Below are 27,480 nucleotides of genomic sequence, written 5' to 3' on the forward strand. Positions count from 1 at the left end.
CTGTTGAGATCCCTCTGAATGGCATCCCTCCCTCTTACCACTTAGCTTGGTGTCATCAGCAAAGCTGCTGAAGGTGCATGCGATTCTGTCATAAATGTCATTGATAAAGATGTTAAAGAGCACCAGTCCCAAGACAGATCCCTGGGGGAGAAAAGCTGGACATGAGCCATCTGTGTGCACTCACAGCCCAGAAGGCCAACAGTACCCTGGGCTGCAACAACAGAGGGGTGGCAGCAGGAAGAAGGAGGGGATTGTCCCCTTCTGCTCTGCCTTTGTGAGGCCCCATCTGCAGTACTGCCTCCTGGTCTGAGACCCCCAGCACGGAAAAGATATGAAGCTGTAGGAGCATGTCCAGAGAAGGGCATTGAAGATGCTCAGAAGGCTGGAGCACCTTTCCAATGAAGAAAGTCTGAGGGAGCTGGGGGTGTTCTGTTTGGAAAGGGCTCCAGGGAGACCTCATTGTAGCCTTTTAGTACTTCAGGGGAGCTTATAAATAGGAGGGTTCTGTGATTCTGTGTGGCAGGAACATGGCTGTAGGGCTGCTGGTGGCTCTGGGCTTCGTCACCACTAAAGTCCAGCTGGAGTTTTTAGGCTTTGCTTTTTGCCTTGCAAACGGGCATGTGGGGGAGAGAGAGAACTTTGGCAGAAGGATGATCTGTGGCACGGGGTGAGGTTTTCAGTGACTCACTCCTTGGTTATCTCCATGAGTGCCCCAGGGCTTCATCAAGGCAGGTTTGGAAGGGAGGCCCTGCATACAGCCCCACAGAGGCAGCGCAGTTGAGCTCCTCACTCTCCATAGCTGGAGCTACGAGCACCTTGCTGCCACCAGATGCATGGAATGACCACCAACCCCTGCCACCAATGAACCACAGATGCAGCCTCGGAGCACTCAGGCAGTGCCCACTCTCTGGCCCTCTGATAGCCCCAAAGGGCAGCAAAGCACCATGCACCAGAGCTGCGCACCAGGAGCTTTGGGGCCAGAGGCAGTGCGGTGCTGCACGCTCCCCTCCTGCACAGGCTGTGAGGGTGAGGTAATCCTGGGTAATTCCTGACTTCCATGGAAATGCCTGGAGGCCGTGATGATTATCACTGTAATTAGCCTCTCTGATTTTTCTTGGTGTTCTATAAAACATTAATTTCCAGCTGGATCCTCGCCTCCTTTGTGCACAGCCCCACATCTCCCCGCCAGCAGCGCAACTCTGGCAGCTCTGCTCAGGGTGCAGGGCCCTGCCCAGAGGCTCTTGCAGCTCCTGCTGAAGGCAAAGGTGCAATAAAAGCAATCTCAGAACCCGCCCTTTCTATCTCTTCACGTGGTTGGTGATGGGGAGTGAATGCAATGCTGCAATGCTCACCAACAAAATGAAGGCACGCATCAGGCTTGGCAGCATGAGGTGCCCAGAAGACCTCTGGGGCTCAGCCCTGGCTGGTGCCCTATTGTTTCGGCCAACCCAAATGGGGTCAGCTTCCATGTTTCTAATGGTGTATAAAATGCCTTTCCTAATGTTTTGACCCCAAATGTGATTATAGGCCATAGGAAAGGACAGGAGGAAAGGGATACTGTGGCATGCGGTTTGTCACTGCTGGGTACTGGAAACAGCCTGTCTCCATGGCCACTCGCTGCCTCCTTCCTTGGTCTGGCTCCCTGTGTTGCAGCTCCCTGCCCTGAGAAGGTTCTTTCTACCGGGTAATGCACTGTGCCTTGTGCAGCCACGTGTACTAGCTGTCATGGCCGTGGGTGGAAGTGAAGAAGAAAAGCATTGCTAATGGTGGGCAAGTGGGGCAGTGGCCATTCTAGGTGTGGGGATGGCACTGCCGGGGCTGCCTTCCCAGCGCCGTTGTTGTCCCGTGGCTCAGGGCAGCCCTGCACTGGGCTGGGTCCCACTGGCACTGCAGCCACGATGCTGCAAACCGTTTCTACAGCTGCGCTTCCCAGGGTGCTCGCACGAGATATTTCCATCCAGCAAACAAACATTTATTCGGAGCTGCCTTTCACCCGTGTTTTGCTCGGCCTCCCGCTGCGGTTTCCCTCCCCTCCCATCAGAACCGGAGGATGCTCCGCGCCCGGCATCCCGCAGATGACGCTGCCGGCCGCCTTCCTTCCGTCTGCCCCTTTTTAAACCCCACTTCGCTGTGTGGTCATCGCTCGCTTTGCAGCTCCGCAGCGGGTATGAAGGAAAAAAGGAGCACGGAGCGCGCTGCTCCAAGCCCCGGGTGTCGGCAGAGGGCAGTGGAAGATGCTCCGAGCGCAGCGAAGCCGAGAGCCGGGAGCAGGGATCCGGGGAGGAGACTGCAGCGGAGGAAGGGCCGAGCGGAGCCGCGCTCCTCGGGCGGCGGGGCCGGGCTGATAGCGATCTGACATCGCTCGGCCGTTAGGGCACGGGAAGACGGCAGCCCGCGCCTGGTATGCGGGCGGTGTAAATAGCCCCGGCGTGGGGAAAGAGCCTTTAATATATGAATTTGGAGTTTTTAATTGAAGGAGAGCCGAGGGCGTTCCAGACGCAGTCCCCGCAGCTCCGCATCTCCCCCCGCCCCCCCCCCCCCCGCTTTTTGCAGCCGGGGGCCACAAACGGGCGTGGAAATAAAAGCTCCCGGCGCTGCAGCCCCCACCCACCGAGCCCCGAGTCCAGTCGGGCCACGCTCCCAGCTCCGCCCTCACCTGGGTACCCCCCCGGCCCCCTGCAGTCCTCCCTTCCCGGGCCGGAGCTCCGCGGGGCTCGGGGTAGGGCCCTGCGGAGGCGGTGCCGGTGGGGGCCCGCCCCGGGGCTGCTCCCGCTGCAGGATGCGGCGGCGGAGGGCGATGCGGGGCGGCGGGGGCCGGCGCTGAGCCCCGGCGGATCGAGGAGGGGGGCGGCCGGGAAAGCGCCGCCCGCTCCGAAGGGGAAGGGGGTGGTCCGGGAGGAGAGGGGCCCGGGGAGGGTGGGGGGAGGTCCGGGCGGCAGGTAGGGGCCGGGGCCGCGCGATGGAGGAGGAGGAGGATGGAGGCGGCGGAGGGGAGGCGGGGAGTGAGGCTGCGGCAGGAGGGGGCGGGCGGGGGGGGGGTGGCGGGCATGTGGGACCGGCTGCGGGGCAGTCGGGCGGCTGGCGGCGGCCGGAGCGCGGCCGCGATGGCGCAGCGCGGGGCGGAGGGCGGCGAGCGGGGGCCGGCGGAGGAGGGCGGGGAGGGAGAGCCCCGGGCCGGGGCCGAGCGGGGGCCGAGTGGGGCCGCCGCGCCCTTCCAGCCTCCCGAGGGCGGCTTCGGCTGGGTCGTGGTCTTCGCCGCCGCCTGGTGCAATGGCTCCATCTTCGGCATCCACAACTCCTTCGGGATCATCTACACCATGCTGCAGAGCGACCTGGGCGAGGGCAAGAAGGACCCCACGCTGGAATTTAAAACAGGTACGGGTCCCTTTCGGCCCTCCCCGGCCCCTCCCGGCCCCGCGTGGAGCCGGACCGCTCCCTGCCCCCTCGGCCCCGCGCTCGTCCCTATATTTATCCGCCGCAGTATCATGTGTTGTTCCTAAGCTGCGATGTACTCAATTAAAAGTAATTCATCCGAAAAGCATGCCCGGAGCTTGTCCTGCCCGCTGCCTCGTGGTGGAGGGGGAGCGATGCTGGATCAGCCCGTGGAGTTCATGTCGTTCTTATGTGATTCTTGCTTCCCGCCGTGGGTGTCTGACTGACTGTCCGTCTGTCCTGGCTCTGGGATCCACAGGCAGGGTGAACATCTGCCCTGCAGCCACGTTGCCTTGAAGCAGCTTTCCTGGGCAGGCATAGGGCCACAGACAGTGTCCACCTGCACATATGAGCAGGAACCGGGGAGCCAGCATCGGGGCTGTGTTGCATTGACAGGAGAAGGGACATTTCACTGTCCCCAGTGAAATGGGGACCCCAGCACTGGGGTGGCAGTCAGGGGTCCCTGATGTGCCAGAGGCCCAACCTCCATGAGGTCATTTCCATCCTATGATGGACACCCATGGCCCAGCTCACTTGTAACTGTAGGGTCAAGCTCTTGGCGTAGGGCAAAACCCAGTGATTTTGTTGTCCCTCTGCATGGGACACAGGACTGGGGCTGGTAGGGAGCTCAAAGCCCAGTCTGGGGACTGCTGGTGGCCGAGCTGTCCCCAATCCTTATGAGAAGATGGGGGTGATCCCAGCCCAAAGGCACCACCTGAGAATGGAGAATTACCCCTGCGATGCTGTCACCGGAGAAACAGAGGTGACGGTGTCACGGCGGTGTGCAGGGCGCGTGTGGCTGGGGTAATTACAGTGATTGATGGGCTGTGCATGTGTGAGATCCCGGGCAGCTCATCGCTGAGCTGGCTGCTTCCTGCTTGCCATGATCCTATCTGCAGAGCCTAAGGCAGAGCTGGGAACGTAGAAGCAGTAACAAAAGAAATTGAATAACACAAGCCCTGGTGGTTTCAAGTCTACATGCCCAAGACGGAGTTTGGAGGAGACAGCATCTGTCTCTCACTCCCAAGATGTATTTATCTGTGGCTGTGACCGCACAGAGGCCTCGAAAAAGAAAGGTGTGTGGGCGTGTGAGGTGAGCCGGGCTGGAGAATTACACTGCCTGGGTGACGGATCTGCGTTCCAGCCTGGGCACCCAGCAGAGGGGCTATTGAGAACCACAACGTGGGGATGGGTCCGGTATCAGCGGGCTGTGGGTTTTGGGGTGAATGCTGGGGGCTGTGGGATGTGGTGTGGGGCCCTCAACCCTTTCTCCCCTGGTTTCCTCACTGCTCCTGCTCGGGGTTGCATAATTTCCCTGCGGCCGTCATTTGTGTGCAAACGTAATCGGGAAAATATCGGAGTTCCTTTGTGAGTGTGAATTGATACTGCCTTCCTGGATCCATCTGTCCATGCCCCAGTGTCCTTCTGCTTTTCATGGCTGGCGGCGGCAGCCAAACGCTGGGATCCCCTTGTCTTGTGCAGATGTGATGGGAACACACAGTCCATCCTGCACAGCCCTAGGGCTCCGCACCCTGGCTCCCATCCCCATGCCCAGGGAGGTGGACTCATGTTAGAGGGGTTCTCAGCCCAGTGCTGAGCACAGCCACGGCCGTTCAGGCATCCCTTTAAAAATAGGGTTCTGTTTATGCTGAAGCGGGTACTGGTCTGAGCCAAACAATAGCCGCCCCAGCGCACAGCTATAATTATCAAGGTTTATTTCTTGTTTGCACTGGTCACATTTTCTCGCGTTTGATCTTGAGAAACGCAGGATCCACGGAGTTCAAATTTCGGGTCAGGCTTTGAAAACAAACCCTCTCCCAACAATGCATTGAATGCATACGCTGCTTTGTTTGGAGAAATATACTGCGAGGCGGCCGTCAACAAGCAGCGCTGCGCTCGCTGCCGGGACCACCGCCATCCCCTCGCAGCGTGGGGCCCCGCCGGGACTTCAGCACGGCACACTCTGTGCTTTTGGGTTTGTTTGCTTTTGGGGGGGAGGCAGAGATTGGCGGGGGGTCACTGACACTGGGATAAATATATTAAAAAAGGCATGTGAGCACTCAGCCAGAAGCAACTTGTCCTGCTCTGCCGAGGTGCTGAGTGACAGCCGAGCGCGGCTGCTGGACCGCATTGATTTTTCCCCACGATATTTTTATTTATCTTCTTCCCCCCTCTTCTGCTCTTTGTCAATACACTAGGTACAGATTAACTCTCTTTGCTTAATATTTAATGTTTCCATTGCTTAAAATGGGAGCTGAGTGCACCCAGAAGAATGACCCCAGGAGCTGCTCTGCTTGGCCACAGCCCTTCAGGCATGTCCATGTGTCTGTCTTCCTCCTCCCTTCCGTCCTCCTCCCCCCTGTCTGTCCATCAGCCTCCTCCTCCCGTCCGTGCGTGGGAGCGGGAGGAGCAGCCTTCCCTTCTTGCCCAGCCCCAGTGAGTTAGCTGTGCAGCCCTCCGTACATGGGTCTCACTGTGCCAGGGTGATGGCATCTCCATAACTGGCTTTCTGTTTAATCTGAGGGGAGAAATTTCTCCTGGAACACCCATTAGGATGGGTGAGCTTAGCTGGAAAGGGCTGTTTGTAACTCAACACCATAACGGGGCGGGGAGGATTGCTGAAGGAGTGACTGATTCTTGACAAAATAAAGCATTTCGGTACAACCAACACGAGGAGAGCCTGAGGGGAGCAGTCAGCATGGCTCCCCCTGGGGCTGGCGCGTGGGCCCCCTCATGAGGGAAACCCCAGGGAGAGCAAATCACAGGAGGTAATTCTTGGAAACAATCCCAATCCATTTCAACAGCGCCCAGAGGTTGGAAGGGAGCGGCAGCCACAGAGCTGCACTGTGCTCAGCCTCCAGCATCCTCCCGTGGTACCCGCTTTGAGCTCCCACCTTCCTACCCAAACCTGCAGGATTCGGCACTTTCATTCACTGCTGACTCCACTACTCACTCTGCACAGCCAACGTGTCGTGAGCTTCTGTGTTGCTGCCCATGTTTCCAAATCAAACTGGGTCTCCAGACCTTACCTGCATCCTCCAGCAGCCAGCCAAGGGGATGCTTTGGATGCTTTCAAGAATAGAGGCTGCACAGCTTCTCTGGACAACATTGTTCCCAAAGCGGCACCTCTTTGAACCCACTGTTGTGGGCTCACTGCCCTCGGGTGCTCCCCACCTGCTCCACAGCACCTGCACTCAAACTGTGCAACATTTCTGCTCCCTGCTCTTTTCTCCTTCTCTTCCTAGAAGGATTGTTCCCATTCCCTGTCCCCAGGGAAGGCAATGCTCCTTTGGCAGCGTGTGCCGCACTGCTCACTGCCGGCACCGTGGGAGCTCGGTTCACTCCAGGCTACTTCCTTGCATCCACCCCAAGATAGTTGGGGCGGTTGCAAAAGCCCCATGACGCGCACTCAGCATTGCTGCAACACGCTTTGCATCTGTGAGCGATGAAAATCTCTCCCCCAGCACCTCGCACAACAGGTCCTGCCGGCTGCTGGGCATGGGCTGCGGGCAGAGGGCTGCCCCACTCCAGCCTCCCCACTCGTTTTGGGATTTGGGGTTTATTTATCACCTGATACATGATTTAGGGTGAGAAACTGGGTGAAGCCCTTCTGTCCTTCATCCCTTTGCAGGGTGTGCCCGGACACCCACAGGTCATGTCCATATGCTGGGTGTTTACCCCAGTGCAGCTCATTTAGGGCAGCAGTCTCCTGGGCACACATGGGACCAGCAGATTGCTGCAGACTGCACTGCCTGTGACTGATCCTGGTGCTTGGGACTTGCTGGGGTTTACCTGGTGCAGTGCTGTGTGGGGACTCTGGCATGAGCCCCCACCAGTTCCTGGATCCAGGGGAGACAAGGCACGTGGAGTCCAGCAAGTGGCATCCCTCAAATTCCCCTTCTTTGGCCACCTTGCATCAGGCACCGAAACAAAGCTTTTGTTTCAGGCTCTTGGCCTTAATCTCCACTCCTGCAGCTCCTGCGCACAGATGGGAGGTGAAATCCTGCCTCTCGGGGGATGTTGCGTGAGTGTGTGTGTGTTTGTACTTGCCAGCCGTCTCAGGGTGCAATTGGGCTGGAACATGTCGAGGAGCAACCTGTACACAACAGCAGCTCCAGTGCACCCTCAGCACCAAGTCCAGAGGAGCAAATTGCCCATGATTAAGGATCGGTACTAATTATATAATGGGCACACACATGCCGACACCCAAACACACTCCCCTCAGGATTTCCCGGCTGGGGAGTGCTGCACCCAGCTGGCCATTGGCCCTGCAGTGGTGACAGTGGCATTTGGTGGCTGATGGTTCCGTGGCACCACAGACACTGGGCAGAGCACTCTCTTCCCAACCTGATCTACCAATCAGCAACCCTGCTTATGGCACGGTTTGGAACTAAATGAATTTTGAGGCCCCTTCCAACCCAAGCCATTCTATGATTCCCTACTTAGAAAATTCCAAACCCAAAAGCTTCTTTCTGGCCTCCTGCTTGAAGCAGCAGGGAGTACCAGGGCAGTGCTCCGTGGCAAAGAGGCAATGTCAAGGCGTTCTTGGTCATGAGCCAGCTATTAATCTGCGTATTTTAGCAAAAACACATTTATTTCTTGAGGTTTGTGCGCACAATGGAAGCAGGGAGTGCTGGGGCGGGGGCTGCAGGGGATTAGCTCGCTGTAAGCCGGGCACGCCAAGCTCCCGGCCCAGGGAGAGCTTAATTAAAGTTGAAGGAGAAGTGTTTCCAAGAAAATAATACAGGGTATTTAAATGGGATATTTTTGTTCTGGGCCCAGAATGTCTCCTTTCCCTCTCAGTGTTAGCTTTAATAAAACAAAATGAGATCTCCAAGAAAAACAAATTGGAGCTCTTTTAAAAGGCGCTGCGGAGATAAAAATCAGTAACACTGTTGCTGGTAACACCTTGGGTTATTAAAACGGAAAGAATGCTAACGATGCGATTTGCATCAGCCTTTTTTGTGGCTGCGCCCCGGCGGCACCCGGCTGCCCGGCCAGGAGGTCTGCGACCTGCCTGCGGCAGGGGCACTCAGCCCAGCTGGGGCAAATGAAAACAGAAAAAGAGAAAAAACAGTGAGACTTAGGATACGAGTTGCTCCAAACCTAAAGTCTGAATTGGAATCAATCGTTGAATTGTTAAGTTGAAAAAGACCACTCAGACTGTAAAGTCCAGTTGTTGAGATCATCAAGTCCAGCTGGTGAGATCATCAAGTCCAACTTTTGTCCAGTGGTCCAACCAGTTCACTGGCATTTGACCTTTTTGGAAGGTCAAAAAAGGCTCTTTGGGAGGTGATGAATGTGAGGATGAAAATCCCCAGCTTTGCTTTTCCTGGTATGCCAAGATGCCGGGGCTTGGCTCCTCTGCAATAAACACCACGATTGTGCTGATGCAGCTGGATGTGCTGAGTCCCTCACTAAGCCTGCAGCCCTGGCACCATGCCTTGCCTGCTCACGGGCCCTCCTGGCCTTATTATCATAGAATCATAGACTCATAGAATGGTTAGGGTTGGAAGGGACCTTTAAGATCATCCAGTTCCAACCCCCTGCTATAGACAGGGACACCTCCCTCTAGACCAGGTTGTTGAAAGCTCCATCCAGCCTGGCCTTCAGGGTGAGAGTACCCACAACCTCACTGGACTACCTGTTTCAGTGTCACGCCCCTCACAGTAAGGAATTTCTTCCTAATACCTCATCTAAATCTATCCTCTTTCAGTTTAAAGCCTTTTCCCCCCTCATCCTGTCACTGCCTGCCCTTATAAAAAGTCCCTCCCCAGCTTTCCTGAAGGCCCCCTTCAGGTACTGGCAGGTTGCTAAAAGGTCTTCTCCCAGCTGCAGAGCCCCAGCTCTCTCAGCCTGTCCTCACAGGGGAGGTGCTCCAGCCCTCTGATAATCTTCATGGCCCTCCTCTGGTCCTGTTCCAACAGTTCAATGCCTTTCTTGTATTGGGGACCCCAGAACCCTTCATTTGGCTTTGAAATGCCCAATGTGGTAAAGCAACAACCAAGTTGGCCACTCAGCAGTACTGGCCAGCACTGCCATCAGATAAGGTAATTACAACTCTATCGCTTAACTGTGGCATGTAATAATAGCAGTGTTACTGAGATATGGCGCTGCCAAAGGATAAATATCAGACACACTGGGTGGGTTGATTGTTATTTCTGCAAAATAAACTCAGCAGAGCCCAATGCTTCTGGAGGTGTTGGGGTTTTCTGGGGTCCCTGCTCCATTCTTGTTGCCCTTGGGCCAAGATGGGCATCACCTGCCATGTTCCCCAGCCCACAGATTTTCCATTTTCAGACAAATCTGCCAGAGTACAAGGCACATTTTTCCACGTTTTTGCATCCCCAGTGATGTGGTGACACAAGTTCAGCAGTCACAGCCCATCCCTGTGAACCTCCCTGATGCCTCTCTCTACTTGCATCTGGGCTAAATAATGTTTTTGGGAGAGGGACTTAATTAAGGGAGAATCACATGAAATTAGTGTATTGCCAAAGGCTAACAAATCGCGGTGGATTTTTTAAAGGTTATTAAACTCTGCCCTGCTCCAGTTCATCAAGCAAACCATAGAGCAAACAGTCTGGAGTGTGGGTACTTCAGGGCCTGATCTGAACCCTGTGGTTGGCCATTAACCCTCTGGGGCTGAGCCTCAGGCTGGATTTCAGAGCTCTCCCTCCTAGTGGCCATACCACTGTGACCATGCCATGGTGGCCATGACATGGCATCTCCCAGGGCCACATCCATCAGTAATGCATTTCTCCCTCTCCTGCTTTGTCAGAGCATTTGAGTTCAGGAATGTGATAGAGGCTTGAAAAGCAGCCTCCTGCTCCCGTGTGTGAGCTGTGGGTTGCTGGCATTTTCCCCATTACTCAGGGCTGGTGACGAGTCAATCTCTCCATGTGCTTTCTTATGAATGAGTAAGTTTTGGCTCAGCCCCAATGGTCGAACAGGTTGAGCAAGAAGCAGCTGGTATGGGTCTATCATTGTCAATGTAGGCAGAAGGGAGGCTCTCCAGGCTCTGCAAAGCGCCCAGCCGCTCCGACCGGTCCGATTCCATGTCCTGGTGGGACCAGCAGTGGCTTGGGGGGATCCCGAGCATCGATTGGGGCATGCTTGGGCTTTTCCATTGCCTATCCTGTGACACCTCCTGACCATCCCACCTCCTTGAAATGCTACAACATTGTGGTCAGCTCAGAGCAAGTGCTGGATGCCTTGCGGATGGGGAGCCGCATCTTGTGCTGTGCCCACGCACTCATTCATGTCCCATGGCTTCCCTCCTAGTCCCCAGGTCCTAAGGGCATCAGCTTCGTGCACACAGATGCACTTCCTTTTCCAAGGAGCAGGGCATGAGTGGTCTTCATGTCAGAAACTGAAAACAAGTAGCAGGAAAATGAGCCAACTGGCTGCTCAGTGACTGGTTACCACTATCATTCCCATGTCTGACTCCTACTAGAAAAGGGGAATTTGCCCTTTGATCCTTGCACCGACCCCAGAATACAACATTTCCCTGGGGAGGAGGTTCTCTGAGCACAGAAGTAGGATGTGCAGCTTTTAAACCTGAGCTGGAGGAGGATCAAGCCCCCAGTGCCCACAGAGCCCTTCCTGAAACTGCTCTGTTATTTATTCAGATCAAAAAGCCCTTGATGCAGCAAAATTCTGGCGTTCCGCGCGGCTGGAGGCACACTGCTGCCCAGGCACTTGGACTTATCCAGTGTCCCTGTGTCCCCTGGGCCCCACTCTGCACTGCAGCACTCCTTCATACCTGTGTATACGTGCGTGCACACGCGGATGCACACAGCCCTATGCACACACGTGTTCCCACTGGAGAACTCTCAGATGAGAGCAGGTCAGCCAAAAGTAACACCCCATTGGCAAAGGGGTCTGGCCCATTCCTCTCTGAAATAAAAATAAATACATTTCTATATTACTGTTCTTCAGTTTCCTTCAGCTATCAGATTTGCTTAGTTATGGCATGCTCTATTTTTCTTGAGATATCCAGGTGTTCTCAAACGTGTGCTTTAATGTAAGGGAACTCCAATGAAGAGATTAAGATCGCAGGGAAGTTTTACCCCTCTCCTGGCCTCTGGGTGTGTGGTTTAACAACAACATACAGACTTGGGGATTTTTCTCTATCAATGGGCTAAGAGAGCACTACACAGAGGCACTTGTTGGGGACCAGGCAGGAACTCCTGACACAGGAGGAGGAAACTGTGTCCCGGTGGCCACCAGCAGAGCCAGATCTGACCCAGCAGCTCTGGCTCAGCTCCCAGACAGTTCATCCTGAGATTCCTCTATTTTTTTTATCTATTGCTTTTAATTAGCCCTGTGGGATCCCCAGACAGCCAGCATCACCTCGTGCCACCCCACACTGGAGCTGGGGACCGGTGTGGCGATGCAGAGAGGTGCAACAGTGCCATCCAAGCCTTTGGCCATCCATGCCTTATCTCATTGGGAACAAAGCCTGTGTGCGAAACAAGCTAAAAGCCAACATGCAAGGGGCCTCCCCTTGGAAAGCCCCCACAGCAGCTACTCACACTGCATAGACTTTTGTATAGCCATGGCTATAGCTTTTGTTGAGTGGACTTTGTTGATGATAGGATGCAACTTGGCAAGAGCCATGTGTTGCACTGGAGGAGAGGGGCAAGGGACGTTTAATTATTGATCAGCCAAAGGACATCTAATTATCAACTGGGGGAACGTGAGGTTGATGCTATGCAGGAGCTGCTCCTTTCCCATCTGTACCCCATCCCTGGCCCTTCCCTACCCTCAGATCTCCCAGGGCTTGAAGGCTGTCAAATGCCTGACCAGGGGGTAAAAAGACCTCTGTAAGCCTGTTCCAAGCCCAGTGTTTTGCCTCCATTTATTCTCCTCGGCCTCTTTGTATTCCCTTTGAAAACAGAGTGTTTTTCTGAGCGTGGCTGGTTTGAGTTTGCCCCTTTGCTTGGATGTTGACAGGCGCCCCTGGGAGCTGTGCTGGGAGGGGCGCGGAGTCGAGGCTGATGGTTTCTTCTCAACATTAATGGGAAACAGAAGATCGCTTGAGAGAAATCTGGCAGAGAGGGGAGCTTTGCTGTCTCTTCCAGTCTGGAAAAAAGCACCCGGCCTCAGCCCGGCCTCCCGGCAGAAAGCAAAGGATTGCCAAGCGCGGCACAAGCAGGGCTTGTGGGAGGGACAGGGAGGGCATACAGATTTCCAGGGGATGAAGCAGGCAGAGACCACCCTGCCTGCAATTTGTGAGAGGTCCCACTGGTGACCATCCTCTCCCCAAGGGCGCTGAGGGCTCATAATGCCTTGAGTATCCCCATGCTGCTCGTGTCCTTGCCAATCCCTGCCTTGGTTTATCACCCCTGCCTTGGTTTGCCATCCCATGCCTCCTGGCAGTGCTGGGCTGCAGGAAGAGCCATGCAGCACATTCCAGGAGCTCCACCACCTGTCCTTCTGCAAGAGGTAGGCACTAGTCACAGGCTCCTAGTGGCCAAGGTGGGTTCTGGAATGAGGACACATCTTCGGGTCAGAGGATGATGGAAGGCTGCAGTCTCCCAGCTGTCGGGGACAGACATGGGTGGGAGGAGGTTAATCACAGCCAAAGCCCCATGAAGTTTGGTCAGGTCACGGTTTTTCCAAAGACTCACTATTTCGAACGTGCAGCAGCCAGTGTCCGGGGCCACGGCTGACCTGTGCCATCCGGCCAAAGTTAATCATTGCCCTTGGCTCTGGGATCTGCCTGAACTCAGAAACATGGACCTTTTCCCCAAAAACACATGGTGAGGTGGCATGGGCCTGGAGGGAGCCTCAAGCTGCCAGAGAGTGCAGTCAGCTGGGGAGAGCTGAGAATCCCGACCTGAACTTGAACCCTGTCCCTTATCCTAACCCTAATCCCAACCCTGACTCTGACCTGAATTCTGACCCTAACCCAGACTGTAACCCTAAACCCGACCCTAACCCTGACCCTAACCCTAAGCCTGATCCTAACTTTAAATCTCATTCTGCCTCTAGACCATGCTTTCCCTACTTGCTAGATGCAAAATAAACCTAAGGACTCAGTTTGCTGCAGTGTGTTGATTTGGGGGGACATCTGAGTGGTGTCAGAGCCAGGAAAAAAATTTTGTAAGAAAACAAAGATGAGAAAAGCTGGAGGAAGGGGTCCTGGCACTGGGCACCTAGTGGGGTTGTATTGGCCCTGGCACAGTGCATGTGTGTGAGTACAGCTGCACTTGCTGCTGGTGTTTCTGGTGCTGGAAAGCTTTTTTCAGCAATAAAAAGGAACCTTCTCCCTTCGGGTGTGTTTTGAAAAGGGGCTTAGGAACAATAAGGATTAATGAGCAGATAGAGAACCAAAGGCAGGGTTTGAGTCTCAAAATGCGTGCGCATTTCAGAGCGGGTGTTTGCGCCAAGATAAACGCTGCCAGGAATCAACATCGCACACATGAAAGGCGAATCACAGATTGGCTCCGCATACGGGAGGAGGGCATGTGTGTGTTAAAATGGAACCGCTCTGGGTTCCACAGCAGCACCAGGCAGAAGGGGCCGGGGCTGGGGAGGCGTGGGGTGATGTCTGATGGCAGCAGTGGGTGAATCATCTCACAGAAATTGTAAGCCAGGAGGAAATGCAGAGGAGAAAATCCTTCCCGGCCTGCCTGGGCAAATAGCGCTGCCCATCTGCACTGCATGTGCTGCCTACAGCTTCCGAGCATCTTCACAGGGACAGGCGCGTGTTGCTGCTGTGGGGGTGAGAGTCTCTCCAGCATCATGTCTCGGGGTGAGAATGGTGTAGAGTGAGTGTCAGGCTGCATCTTGTGCACATCCAAGGCACAGACCTCATGCAAATCCTCTGCATCGCTTCTTGTTGAGCCAAACCACGCTCTGCCTCCTTCCCCACTTAGCACGGCCGTGAGACAGTGACCACAGGCTGCTGTCTGTCACTTAGTGGTCACAAGACATCGAAGGACCACCATGACAAGGACACAGCATTCATGAGACATTGCCTTGGGGCTGAGCAATCCCCTTTATTCCCAGCTTTGGACTGTTTGTGAGCCGTGCATGAAAGGAGGGAGTGGGGACAAGCTGATGAAGGAGGACTTTGTTCAGAAGCTTTGGGTACGGTACCAAGCAGGGCTTGCTAGACCCTTAATGAGCTGATCTGGCTTTGGGCTGCACGTGATGCACAGGGCTGGCTGCGTCCCCTTGTAGCCAGAGGAGCCTTTGGTGTTGCTTTGCTGCTCTCCAGCTTCGCCACTCTCCAACTTTCCTATGCTGCTCCTCGTCCTGTCGTCCCTTCCTCCCACACCCTGTGCTGGCCTCCTCAGCCCTCACGGTGTGCTTGCCTTATTCCAGTCCTCTCAGCACGGGGTGTTAGCACGGGGCTGTGTCTCAGGCTCATCTTTGAGCAAGCAGGGGGATGACGCAGAAGCTCTGCGGGGTAGAACAGCTGCTGTGTGTTGGCTGCAGATGCTCGGGGCTGCACTTAGCTGCCTGTGTCAGCAGGGCCACCGGCTTGTTTGGGCTCCCAAAAAGGAGCCAAGGAGGCTGGGAAGGTCTTTGATGATCCTCCAAGAAATTTCAAGCATCTGGGAAAGGACACCCTCTGCAGCACATCCTCATCCCCATTCATGTGCCCATCCCCATTCTCTGTTCCTATCCCCATCCCCTGTCCCCGTCCCTCCAGCGGCCGCCCCGTCTGAGTGGGAGAAGCCGCGGGAAGCGAGGGAAGACACTTCCTCCAGCGCCGGATCTGAGCTCACCTCCTGGCCCTTGATCCCTCCCGCCTGCGGTATGTGGGTCAGCGGGGAAGCACGACCGCCAGCGACGTCCCTTCCTCTTGTCTCCCTGGAGAGGCGTTTTTAAAGGAACAAATAGGCTTGGCCCAAAGTACTGTGCAGAGCAGAGTTTTAGTGGTGTTTTTGTGAAAGCTGGAACAATGCACTCAGCACCAGGGGGAATTGGGACCTGCATCTCGAAGCATTATGTTTTGCCATTTGTTTCTCCCCTTGCTGTGCCTACCTTGCCCTGCTATAAAATTTCCAAAGTAAGGACAGGGAAGGAGGCTGGGGTGGTCTTACTTGGAAGAAAACCATGCAAGCATGGACTAACCCAGTGTCCCTGATTCTATGAACACACAGACCTGGCTCTCAAAGCCCCTTGGCAGGTCCCAACCTCCTGTTGGCCCTCCTCTGCCATAAGGTTTCCAGCAGTGTTCCCAGTGCACTGCAGTCATGGCCTGATGATGTGGGGCTGATGAGCAAATGGGGATGCTCTCTGGTTTCTGCTCCATCTAGAGCCCTGAGCGAGCAGTGCTGGGAGCAGGGATTGTCTCAGTCACATTGCTGACCACTGCATCGTCATTCCTCTTGAGTACCTTCAACCATTGCCTTCTCTACCATGAAGGCCTTTGGACCCGCCCCAAGTCAGCAAGTTGACTTTATTAAGTCAAAGTGGGAAGGAGCCATGTGGGGAGCTGTAGCTGAGCTCTACTATTTGTATGACCACTCTGCTTGATGGGATGCTCTCCTTGGTCAGCCTCTGCTACAGCAGAGGCAGGGGAGAGGGCTGCTCATGGCACCAGCCCCATGGTTGTCTCTTCCTGCACCCCAAGCATCCACAGAACTCCTTCAGCTCAAAACAAGGCACAGGTTGCACATCCCTAAGGAGTGGGAGCCCTGCTGTACACAGAGGAGTCCTCCAGACTCAGAGCCTCCTCCAGTCCCAACATCCTCTGCAAGCCAGGTTGTTGTTCCCAGTAATTTTAATTCACTGTTGTTACCAAAACCTCTTTTTATTCATTGCTTGTGGTAAGCCTTTTCTCTGAGGTAGAGCAATTTGCCATGGGAGTCTGTTTTGTTTAGCAGCTTTAATTGGGAGCTATCTCTTCTCCCAAACCCAGAGCTGGGGATGCTGAGCACTCGGTGCTGAGTGCTGGCTGGGGCTCACTTTGATCTCAGCAGGTGAGTGTACATTTTGGGTGAGAGATTGATCCTGCTTATTTGCGTGTAAATCTTGGAGCAGTTAAGATCCGAATCTGGCCCTTTAAATTTAATACACGCTTTATGCTTTTATTTCCGTGTTTCTTAAAGCAATTTCCAAAAATAACAAACTTCAAACATGACGGGGCCATCTCACATTTTACTGCCTTGGCTGCAGTAGAAGGAACAGTTCTGGAAGCACATTATCCACTTTACCGAGCCCTGCCCATCTTGGCCGCCCTCCCGCCCCTCTCCTCTGCTGCAGTCTGGCCTTGGCTTTTCTTTTCTTGTGTTTGCTCCTCTCTGAATTTATTAAGGAATACTTCTGATTAAATTGGCTCCTTGAGAGCTGCAATTAATTCTGAAGGGCCGGCTCTTCCAGAGCTTCCCTGTGTGGTCCCTGAGAGGCCAAGCTGGGGAGGTTGTTGTGCAGCAGGAATTTTCTCTTAATGGGGACCTGGCTATTTTCTGATGGTCTCATGCTGCTGGAGGACCGGCTCCTGTTGGGTGCTGAGAGGCCTTGCAGAGCTCCTGCTGTAGGTACAAGGGAGATAGAAGTCAGAAAGCAGCAGGGAACATGGCACAGGGCTGCAGAATGTACCAGGCTGGGTGCTCCAGCCCCTTCTGCCCCCTTTGTCTGACTGTTTGTCTGACTTGTGCAGCCTGCCCACCTTGCTCCTCCTCACTGTGGGTAGACAGAGATTTTTTCCTTTCCACATTGCTTTTTCTTGAAAGCCTGCCTTTCCTCCCAAAAGCACACACCAAAACCATTAAAAGGAGAGAAGGTTGAGGGTGGAGCTGAAATAATCTGCAAATAATAAAAGCTTCCTAAAGCAGACAGACAGACAGACAGTGGTTTTTCCAGAGGTGAGTTGAGAGGAGATAAGAGCTCCTGGTCCTGACCAGGAGCTGTGATGTCAGCTGGCACAGCCAACAGCTCTCAGAAGGCAGAGATGTATCCCCATGCACTCCTCCTTTCAGCTGCCTCCTCCCAGCCTCTGCCGCATCTCTGGTTTTCATTTCGTGTTGACATCCAGTTCCCATCATACCAACATCATGAGTTGCCTGTTTGTGCTGTTTACTTAATTGCTGTTCAATTCATGTTCCTTGTTTGCTGTGTTTGGATCTGTCTTCTTGCTAGTGGGGCTAGGAGGGATGGTAAAACCATGCTGACGGAGACTGGAGCCTCCTGGAGGTTGGGAAACCCTGGCTTTGTGGGGAGTGAAGAAATGCTGTGTTCATGACACTGGATCTGGATATCCCATACCTCGAGTTGAGATATGGGATCTTTTGGCCCTAATGATGGTAGCAGAATCATAGAATCATTAAGGTTGGAGAAGACTACTAAGATCATCTAGTCTATCCATCAACCCATCAACCCATCTTGTGGTACACTGACTGCACATGTGGGGTTAACAAGTCGTGTGATGGGACTGCTTCTGCCCAGACTGCCTTCAGCACTGGGGTTTGTTCTTGTTTAGTTCAGTGTCCTAACCCCATTCAATCATAGCCCTGACCTTTCTTCATTCTCTCTCCTTAGCGTGGGTTGGCTCCTTGGCCATGGGCATGATTTTCTTCTGCTCTCCCATTGTGAGCATCTTCACTGACCGCATCGGCTGCAGGACCACAGCAGCCTTGGGAGCTGCCATCGCCTTCATCGGGCTCCTCTCCAGCTCCTTCACCAAGTAAGGATAAAAGTCTGGGGCAGATGGGGGTGTTCAGCCTGGATGAGTGCTCTCCTGGCATCACTACAGCCCATATCCCTCTCCAAGCTGCAGTTTCGTCCTTAACAAGCATGAGCTTTACTCAAGCGTGGGGCTTGCTGCACGTTTCCCCAGGCAGGTGCTCTTTAATGTGTGTTTTGATGGCAGCTCTACCCAATGTGATATGATAGGCTTTCCAACCCAATGCATTTCCGTCTCAGTGAGAGCAAAAAGAGGTCGCCACCAGTGTCCTTTACTCACAGCTCTTTGCATGTTGTCTCAAAGGCGCTGCAGAGACATCCTCCAGAGTGTCATTTGCCTCAGTTTGTCTGAATAAAAATTTTGCTGTGGGTTGGGTTTCAGTTCCAATCAATATTGTTTTAATTAGAATGCTGCAAGAAGTGGTTTTTCAAGCAAAAACTTGCTGGTTTCATAGAGGGCGTGCCTGGCTCTGTGCTCCCACCCTGGGGTGCCTTGTTGGAAACCGTGGCCCCCTGCATCTGTGGTTGCCTGGAGTCCCTGTCACCATGCAGAGGGGTAGGGCAACAGGGACATCTCCCTAGAAATTGGGGACTCTCAGGGTCATGGGGCTGGGGATGCCTCTGTCATTGGATTTGGCACAAAGGGCTGGGTTCATATCAACCACCATACCTTAGGAAGAGAGAAATCTTGCTGTGTGAGGTATTTTGTGGTTGTATTGGAATTGCTAAGTCACATCTTGAAACGATGGTGGAGAACCTGGTGGGAAAGCAGGGCCAACCCAGGCGAGCTCAGAGGCATGCAATGTACCTGAATGACCAAAAGGGGAGGAGTCAGGATCCACCACTTCCCAAACCTCATTTAAGGGTTAGCAGTGGAGGCAAAGGTATCTTGTTGGAGCTTCCTGCATACTTGAGGCCTTCTGAAGGCAAGTATCTTTCATTTCTTTCTGTGCCCTTGGCTGTTGTATTTGAGCAAACCTCCACTTGCTACACCTAGGACCTTGCTATTACTGCTGCATTTTCTGTTGTGTTATAGAGCTGAGCTTTGAATTCCATCCCTTCTGCTTCTCCCTCCCCTCTGCATTTTCTACCTCTGAAGCTCTGTCAGCAGGGCTGAGCCAGGGCTCTTCCCCTGGGGAGCATCAGTGAAGGGCAGCCACTGGAGAGGCACTTCCTCCTCCCAGTAGAGCTTGTTACCTATGGGCACCTTGTTACCCACTGGGACCTTGTTATTCTTTGGAGGCTTCCTTGTCCTGACCCACAGGAGATCTTACCCACAGGGACTTTGTTATCTGTGGGAGAGCTCCGTGTTCCAGGAGGATGTGGACTTCTGGAATACCTCCTCTTCCAAGGAGACTCATTATTTGTGGGAGATCCTCATTCTTCATGGGAGAACCCCTTGTACCAGGGAGATTATACTGCTGTTCCTATAGGGGAGCAGCCGGTTGCTTCCCAGCCAGCAGGGTGGCAAATCCTGGCTAAGCAGTGAGGCTGGAAGGAGCCCTAGCTTTGGTGCTGTCCCACAAGGATGTCTTAGCATTGATGGTGAGCAGATGGGAACAGAGACATTTGTCTCCCTTTATCCCCACATATCAGCTTAGCTGTGGCACCAAGGCTGGTGTAACCCAGCTGAGGTGGCCAGGGTTGGTGAGCGTGCGGTCAGAACTGTCCTGCTGCCTACTGACTCCAGGATGTGTTTCTGATGTGGAGTTGCCCTGAGGTAGCTGAAAATTGCCTTTCAAGACAGCAGTTTGTCTTGTAGCCCCTGGGCACAGCTTTCATGTTCCCTGTCCCACTTGGCTTGCTAAAGAGAAGAGCTTGTCATGGAAGAAATGATGTGCTTGTAAACATTTGCTCAGTTTTGAACTGCTCTGTTAGATCTGGTCTGCTTTTTGTTTGCTCTGTGAGCAGTACTCAGTATTTCACATGAGCAGTTCTGAGTGTTGGAGAGAAGACCCCTTTGGTGCAGCATTGCTTGCCCAGAACTTTCTATTGCAGTCTCTTCCAATGCAGCATTTTGTGGCAGACTTTTGCAAGTGAATGTGTTACACAGGGATGAAATAATAATCCATCTGGAGTGAACAGAAGGGTGTTATGCACTCTTTTACTTCAGCTAAGGAAGGAGCTGGGTTTCATTGGGAAAACCGGGCTGACCTTGGGAAGAAACTCCTTCCAAAGGCTCTTAGACTTCCTGCTGTTCTGTAGGGCAGCCACATCGCTCCCTGCTTGAGCACAGACACCTCTGTGAGGTACAAATGAGATCTATTAACCATCTAATATAAGCTCCCAGAGGAGCTTAAAGAAGGAGAACATAATTAAGGAGCCTGGAGCCTGGGCAGAAATGTGATGTTCTCTCCCTAAGTGCCTAATAACTGGGGTTGGTGCCTTCTGCTTTGAAACACTGGGTGCAGAGTGTTTTCAATTAGTTGTTTCAGTGGAAAGAAAAAAGGGAAAAAAAAAAAAAAGACTTGTAACTAAAAATAACACCCTTTGCCTACCTTAGAAAACTGCTCACAGTATTTAAAAACCACTCACTCAAGCCTGCTTCCCAAGGCACGCAGGTTGGTGCCGCCTCCTCCTCCTTGCAGAAAGTACTCTCCAGTCTTCATTTTCCTGGAGGTTTAACATGCCAGCTGTGGATTGAGGATAATCCCTTCCTTGGCTGGGGAATAAGCTCCTCGAGGCCAGGCTTACTATGCAGGGTATGCTTGCCCTTAGGCTCAACACAAGGGTTTGCAGGGCAGCAGGTGAGACAGCTTCCTTGCCTCCACATCACAGAATCACAGAATCACAGAATCACGGAATGGCCAGGGTTAGAAGGGACCTCAAGGATCATGAATCTCCAACCCCCCTGCCACATGCAGGGCCCCCAACCTCCCCATTTAATGCTAGACCAGACATATTGTGACCATCTCAATGTCTTCTTCTCACCAGGTCTCTGGAAGTTCGCTATTTCACATATGGCATCCTCTTTGGCTGTGGCAGCTCCTTTGCCTTTCAGCCCTCGCTGGTCATCCTTGGTCACTACTTCAAGCGTCGCCTTGGCCTGGCCAATGGCATCGTGGCCGGCAGCAGCTGCCTCATCTCTGTGCCGCTGCCCTTCTTCCTGAAGATGGTGGGAAAGGCCATCGGGCTGGCACACACATTCCAAGTGCTCAGTGCCTTAATGCTCATCCAGATCTTCTTGTCGCTGACTTATCGGCCCCTCCTGCCACCCTCCTGTGACTCTCAGCACGATGGGCAGGACAAACTGGGCAGCCGGAGTATGCGGCAGCAGTGCTGGGCCCAGATGCGCAAGTATTTCAACTTGAGGGTTTTCCGGAGAAAGACCTATCGAATTTGGGCCTTTGGGATTGCTACAGCTGTCCTGGGGTATTTTGTACCATACATGCACCTGGTAAGAGCCTTGACTAGGGGTGGAGATGAAAAGGCAAAAGTGGGCAGGAGGAGGGAAACGGCAGGGACTGAGCCATCAAAAGCTTCGAAACTAAGAAACTGCCCTGTGAATGGCACCAGAGGTGGGGAAAAGCAGTCAGTAATGTTCCCACATGTTCTCTGCTTTGGGGATGAGCATCAGTGGTGGGCAAGGAGGGGGCTGCAGGGTGTGGGGTGGGTGGAGGTGGTGTGACAATGTAGTGTAAACATGGGTATCACACAACCACCCCCAAATCTGTGAGCTCGCTGCTGAAGTGAATTAATTGTGGATTCATGTCCTTATGTCCTTCCCTCCATCCTAGGTGAAATATGTGGAGAAGGAATTTAAAGAAACCAAAAAAGACTGGATTCTCCCAGTCTGTCTTGGAGGCATGTCTGGGCTGGGACGCTTGATTTCGGGTCGCATTGGGGACTGCATACCTGGGCTGAAGAAGATTTACCTGCAGGTAATCATGATGCCTGCTCTACTTGGCTGCTCTTGGTTGGCCCATATTCCTTGCCAACAGCTTGTCGCTCCTTCCAGTGGGACACTTGGATATTCTGTCCCTGGGCCTTGTAGCTTTGCTTGCATGATCAGATGACTCTGGCTTTGCTGGTCCTCATCATGTCTGCAAAGCTAAGAAAACATGGAGCCCGTGACTTGCTTCTCTTGGTGCTCCATGCTTGGAGACCTCCCCATTCCTGCCCAGCAGAGGTACTCTCAAGTGACCAGAGGGATGGAGCAGAATGGCTTCCTGCTGCCTCTCGCCAACGACATGCCTGCTTTTGTCTCCCCAGGTTGCGTCCTTTGTTCTGTTTGGCATCATGTGCATGATGATCCCACAGTGCCGAGGGTTTGAGGGCGTCATCGTCATCTGCCTCTTCCTCGGCCTTTGCGATGGCTGCTTCACCACCATTATGGCTCCCATTGCCTTTGAGCTGGTGGGGCCCATGCAAGCATCCCAGGCCATAGGGTACCTGATGGGGCTGATGGCTGTGCCCATGACTGCAGGCACGCCAATTGCAGGTTGGTGACACTGTGGTGCTGCACCTGGATCCTGCTCTTGGGAAGGAGCAGATGCTTATGGCTGCTGTCACTGAGGGTGGCGTTTTGGCATAGGAGCTTTTGGACTTTCTGGCTCATTGTGTTTTGTGGGGTTTGCGTGCAGTATCTCTGTGCTTTTCTCCATGCCAAGGAAAGCAGGGGACAGAGAAAGGGACACAAGAACAAAGTGACCACATGAACTGATTGCAGTTGGAATCTGAGCTAAAAATTGCCTGGGAATGATTCATTGCCAGAAGGGAATTCCTAGAATTAGGGAAGTCTAATGTGGGCTGTACAGAGCATCCTGCATCAGAAGGATTTTCCAGAGCCGATAAATGGCAATGTGTTATTTTTGGAGGGTGCTTACTCAACTTGCACTGGAGACTGTCTGGCATGTGTCTGATTTTTCTCCCGTCCTGGTTAAATAAGCAGGATAACCACCATTGCTCTTCTCTTCCAGGATACTTCAACGATTATTTTCAGAATTACCATGCGGGTTTTTACTTCGCCGGAGTGCCTCCCATCATCGGTAGCTTGGTGCTCTCCGTTGTCCCGCTGGTGCACCAGAGGATGCTGCAGAAGCAGCGCCTGGATTCTGGCAAGGACAAGATGCTGACCCCTGAGGCAGTGGTGAATGGAGAGCTGCTGCCGGGCTGCCCTGCCTCCGAAGCACATATGTGATGTGCCAAGTGCACAGTTGCCACCAGCATCCTCCACAGCCCAAGCACAGGCCCTTTTCTAGCCAGACTGTAATTCTCAATGATTTCAGATGCACTACATTTGTAAAGGACAAGAAATAGTTCTTCTAGTTGAAGGCTTTTTAACTAGCAGAAACACTTCTTGGGACAGTTTCAATTTTCAAGCCGCCTTTTTTTTCCTCTAACCATTTTTCTAAGGAGAATTCTCATCAGGATTCAAACTTGATTATCTCCCCAGTTTTCTATATGTCACAACACAGGTTTACAGATAATAAATGTGCTTTTAAAGGAGGTCATAGGCGGAGCTTGTTGTCCCTTCTAGATGCCCTGTCCCCTCCGGTGTGCCATGTCCGGGCAGCACAGTCCCTTCCACAGGGGAAGCAGCTTTGGAGGAGGAATGGGCAGCGGGACCTGCTTTGAGCTGTTTCTCTCCTTTTCCACTGCATTTACTCATGGGGTTGATGAAAGTATCCTGCAAAATCTACCTTGAAAACATAGGGGGAGACAGGCAAATTTCTGGGCACCTCTCACCTCCATGTTTGGTGCCTGAAGACTGTGAAGCCCTGAGCAGTGAAACCCACAGGTAGGATGGATACAGGAGGCATGGCAATTAGGAATAGCTCAGGAGAGGGCAAGGACTGAAGGTGGCTTCCATCCTGCCTGTGGAACTGTCATCCATTGGATTTTCCTCCCTGCTGTTAGAAACAGGAGCCTTGTAAATAGCTCCGCATCCTGCATGTCCCTCTGGCCCTTTTGTTTTTTAATTCACATTGGCTAGTGCATTGTAAGGTCTCGTGGTCTGTGCTTCTGTTCCTTTTGTCCCTGTACAAGCTGAAGAATATACTGGTGTGTTATGATGTGTCTGTTCCTGTAAGCAAGGCGTCTGTTCTGCTTCCCTTCCTTTGGCTTTTCTAAGTCTGCTTCTGCCTTTCTGCAGGGTGTCATCTGCCACAAAATCCTCATTCTGACCATAGTGCCCCATGAGGCAGGCTCATGATGGATTTAAATGGTAGAAGCGTCTCCTTTTGCCCAGCAATAGGAGAAGGGGTGCTGCCTCAAACTCTGAAATCTTTGCAGATTTCCACATGCCTTAAGTGCTTTGCCTGCTCATAAAGGCCTTTCCATGGGAGCTCAATGCTGCACTGGCATGGGAGCAGCGCTTGATCAGATGGAAGTCCTGCCTGACTCAGCATCCCTGAAAGGTTGGACTTCTTATCTCCTTATTATTGGAGCCTCTTAATATTGAAGGTGCTTAGCCCCGTGTCTCCTCACTCTGCCCAACTTCAGTGGAAGCGGTACATCTCATACCATCCTAGCTCAAAAACTGTCAACAGCCTCCCCAACCTGCTGTGAGCATCTTTGTCCAGTTAGGGTCATGACTTTGATGAACATGAAGTCAAAACAAGCCATCGGTCAAGGCAGGAAAGGCAATGAAAGGTACAGTCTGCATGCATAATTGGAAGAGCAAAATCTGCCATGATGGTAGGAAGATGTGCACAATGGGGACAGTTTTGATGTTGGCTGCCAGCTGTTGTGCATCTAGCTTTTCTCTTGAGTGTCCTGGCCCAGTACACCCCAGCCTCCTCTGGGCAGGTGAGGCAGGACTAGGGAGAAAAACCTGCCTTGTGCTCCTCTGTAATGAAAAGCCCCAGCTTCCCCCAGTGAGGTGCACTCATTGCTTCAGGCAGCCACACGGCCTTATGCAAGCGTGCATCTAGTGCAGGACGTGCCCCGGCAGCACTGGCTGGGACTGCCTTCCTAAATCTTTAGCTTCAGGGTGTTCCAAAGTGAGTTGTTGTCTTTGTTTTTTTTTTGTCTTTTTTTTTTTTCCTTATTTTCATGGCTGGGTGAAATGCCAGATTTAACCCCTCTTGCTCTGGCAGAGAATGATGCTCCTGTGGCATCTCATGAGACTTCAGGCAACCCCTGTCTGGGCTCTGATTGGTCACAGTGGAGCCAGGATCTCTCCAGCCTTTGCTTCTCACTACTTCCATGGCTTTCTTGTGCATCTGTACCCAGCAGAGGTTTGTTTGGGGGTTACCTTGGATATTTCAGCTTCCAGAGCTTTCACGCAGACAGAGTTCGCTTCTTCTTGTCCAGCTGGCTGGAGAAAATGGGGCTGCACTGGAAAGCCCCAAAACACTTGCCAATTCTTTTGGATGCTTTCTTCCCAAAGCCAGCTGCCCTTTAGCACCATGTACTCAGCAAGGGCTGCTAGTGCCTGGCGTGCTCCCTCATGCAGAGGCATCGCCTATGTGTTTGCAGGGATGCACAATGGACTTTGCTCTAGGGTTATCGCCGCGCTTTTGCTGGCTCCCCCTACACAACTTTTTTTTGATTTGTTTTGTTTAATTTTGTTTTGTTTGCAAACATTGCAATGCCCTTAGCACTACATCGAGGACTTGCCTTGCTCTGGGTGCCCCCATTCTCACCCACCCCACAAGAGCAAAGCCCAACCCCAGTGCTGTGTCCACTTGCCCCGGTGAACATTTTGGTGACCTGCAGGATGTGGGCTTGATGTCTGGACTGAAAGCAATGTGGCTCCTGACTTTGTTTACAGCATCCAAATCAGGGCCTGCAAAACAAATCACCTCTGAGTGTGGGCAGCAGGCGGCTCCCATTAGGCCTCTCTGAGCGGAGACAGTGAGCTGCTCTGTCCCACCTTCATCACCCCTGCAGGGCACAGGCCACCTCAAGAGAGTCAGTGCAACTCCTGAGTGCCTCTTCCGTCCCAAAATCTCCTTCCGTGACATCTGTCCTCAAACCTCTTCCTCGCTGACCTTCCAGCTCTGGTTGCCAAGAGCAGTTTGGTTGCGAGGCACACTGTGAGAAGTTAGTGTCTGTTTTGCTAAGGAATTAAGCTTTTGTTGTTGTTTTTTGTGTATGTAGTAAGGCATGGCATGTAAGATGGTCTGTTTCCCAGAGGAAGTTTTCAAGTAGCCAAACATTTGTGTTCAAAGGGGAAGATGTCTGAGCTGATGCCACATACGAGCACCAAGGCGGAGGCTTGAATTTTGGGGTAATTAACAAGACATTAGGGGCTGTGGCTGAGAGCAGGTGCTTAATTCACTGCAGAAGTCAGGCCCATAGCAATGCTTTGGGTCATGCTTTGGCTTTAAATGAGTATTTAAGGCACAGCTGGGAAGGGTGGAAGAGCTGCACCTTGCAGAACTGGCCTCATAGGAGCTTGTAAGATGTAGGTGAAGAAATTGGTAAAACTGAACTCTTACAATTTTCCTTTTTATTTTTTCTTTTTTTTTTTTTTTTGACATCTGTTCTTTGTAAGTGATTTATATTCCCTTAAAATTTTGTATCTTAAAGTAAAGTATTTGAATGTGTGTCTGAAAAGTATGACCCGTCCTTTCAAAATGTGAATTTCTGATTGTTGATATATAAAAAAAAAGTAAAAAAAGAAAACAAAAACACAAAACCATCCCATATTAGCACTTCTTTTGTAATGAATGTTTTATGAATGTTTTTTTTTTGTTGTTGTTTTTTTTTAAAGCATAGAATAAAACCAGTTTAAAAAGGAAGGGGGGTCGTGGTTTCCTAAAGAAATCCCAGCTGGGTACCCAAAGCTGTGTCAGAGCAACAGGCCAGAAAAGGGTGACTGTGCATCAGCGAGGTCGCCATAGCTTGTGGAACTGGAAACAGGGCTTTTAGCAAGGGTATTTTACCGTAATGATTTGTTTATACTAGCTGCTTTAATTGACATTAGATGAAAGCTGACATAGGCATTAATTTGGTATGGCACAGGCTTTTTTTCTTCTCTTTTAATGTGCATCTCAACTCTTTTTCAAGTCAGGGATATTTACTGCAAATAATATTCAAAAAATCCCCAGCAGGAGATAAGAGGCAGTAAAAAGGGATTCAAAGGCTGCGAGGCAGCGGCAACGAGCTCCTCTATGAGCCAGCATGCCATGCAAGGAGCCTTGGTGCAAAAACACCCTACTCTATCCTGGAGTGATCTTCTGGGGATGGCTGGAAGCTGAGAGGTGCTGGGCTACGTGATAAAAGTCACCTGCACACAGGCTGCTTGCTGAGCACCCCAGGAGCACAAGCCTGTCATTGCCCACCTCCACAAGCCCCATACAAATACACAAATAGATAATATGTATATACATACATATATATATGTATACACACATATCCTAGGTGTGTCTGTGCGCCTGCCTGCTGGGAACCATTTATTCTTATGAAACGGAATATTTGTATGTGTATTTTATATATTAAATACTAAGCACTTTG

The 27,480-nt window shown here is 52.4% G+C and overlaps 1 protein-coding gene across 1 annotated transcript; it reads left to right on the forward strand.

Moving 5' to 3' along the window:
- Nucleotides 1-3,047: 3,047 nt before the first annotated feature.
- Nucleotides 3,048-27,480, forward strand: SLC16A2 (solute carrier family 16 member 2). The gene is made up of 6 exons (XM_048960023.1): nt 3,048-3,375; nt 17,932-18,076; nt 21,010-21,472; nt 21,813-21,956; nt 22,288-22,516; nt 22,995-27,480. Exons 1-6 carry the CDS (start codon nt 3,048-3,050, stop codon nt 23,213-23,215), a joined length of 1,530 nt encoding a protein of 509 aa, XP_048815980.1. The 3' UTR covers nt 23,216-27,480.

The sequence above is a fragment of the Lagopus muta genome, chromosome 13 (genome assembly GCF_023343835.1).
Source record: "Lagopus muta isolate bLagMut1 chromosome 13, bLagMut1 primary, whole genome shotgun sequence".
NCBI lineage: Eukaryota > Metazoa > Chordata > Aves > Galliformes > Phasianidae > Lagopus > Lagopus muta.

What these genes read in the sequence shown, in the direction of transcription:
- SLC16A2 (XM_048960023.1), top strand. Translation starts at nt 3,048, where the DNA reads ATGTGGGACCGGCTGCGGGGCAGTCGGGCGGCTGGCGGCGGCCGGAGC. An exon ending in CACGCTGGAATTTAAAACAG is followed by an intron (nt 3,376 to 17,931) that starts GTACGGGTCCCT and finishes CTCTCTCCTTAG; the next exon opens with CGTGGGTTGGCTCCTTGGCC. An exon ending in CTCTCCAGCTCCTTCACCAA is followed by an intron (nt 18,077 to 21,009) that starts GTAAGGATAAAA and finishes TCTTCTCACCAG; the next exon opens with GTCTCTGGAAGTTCGCTATT.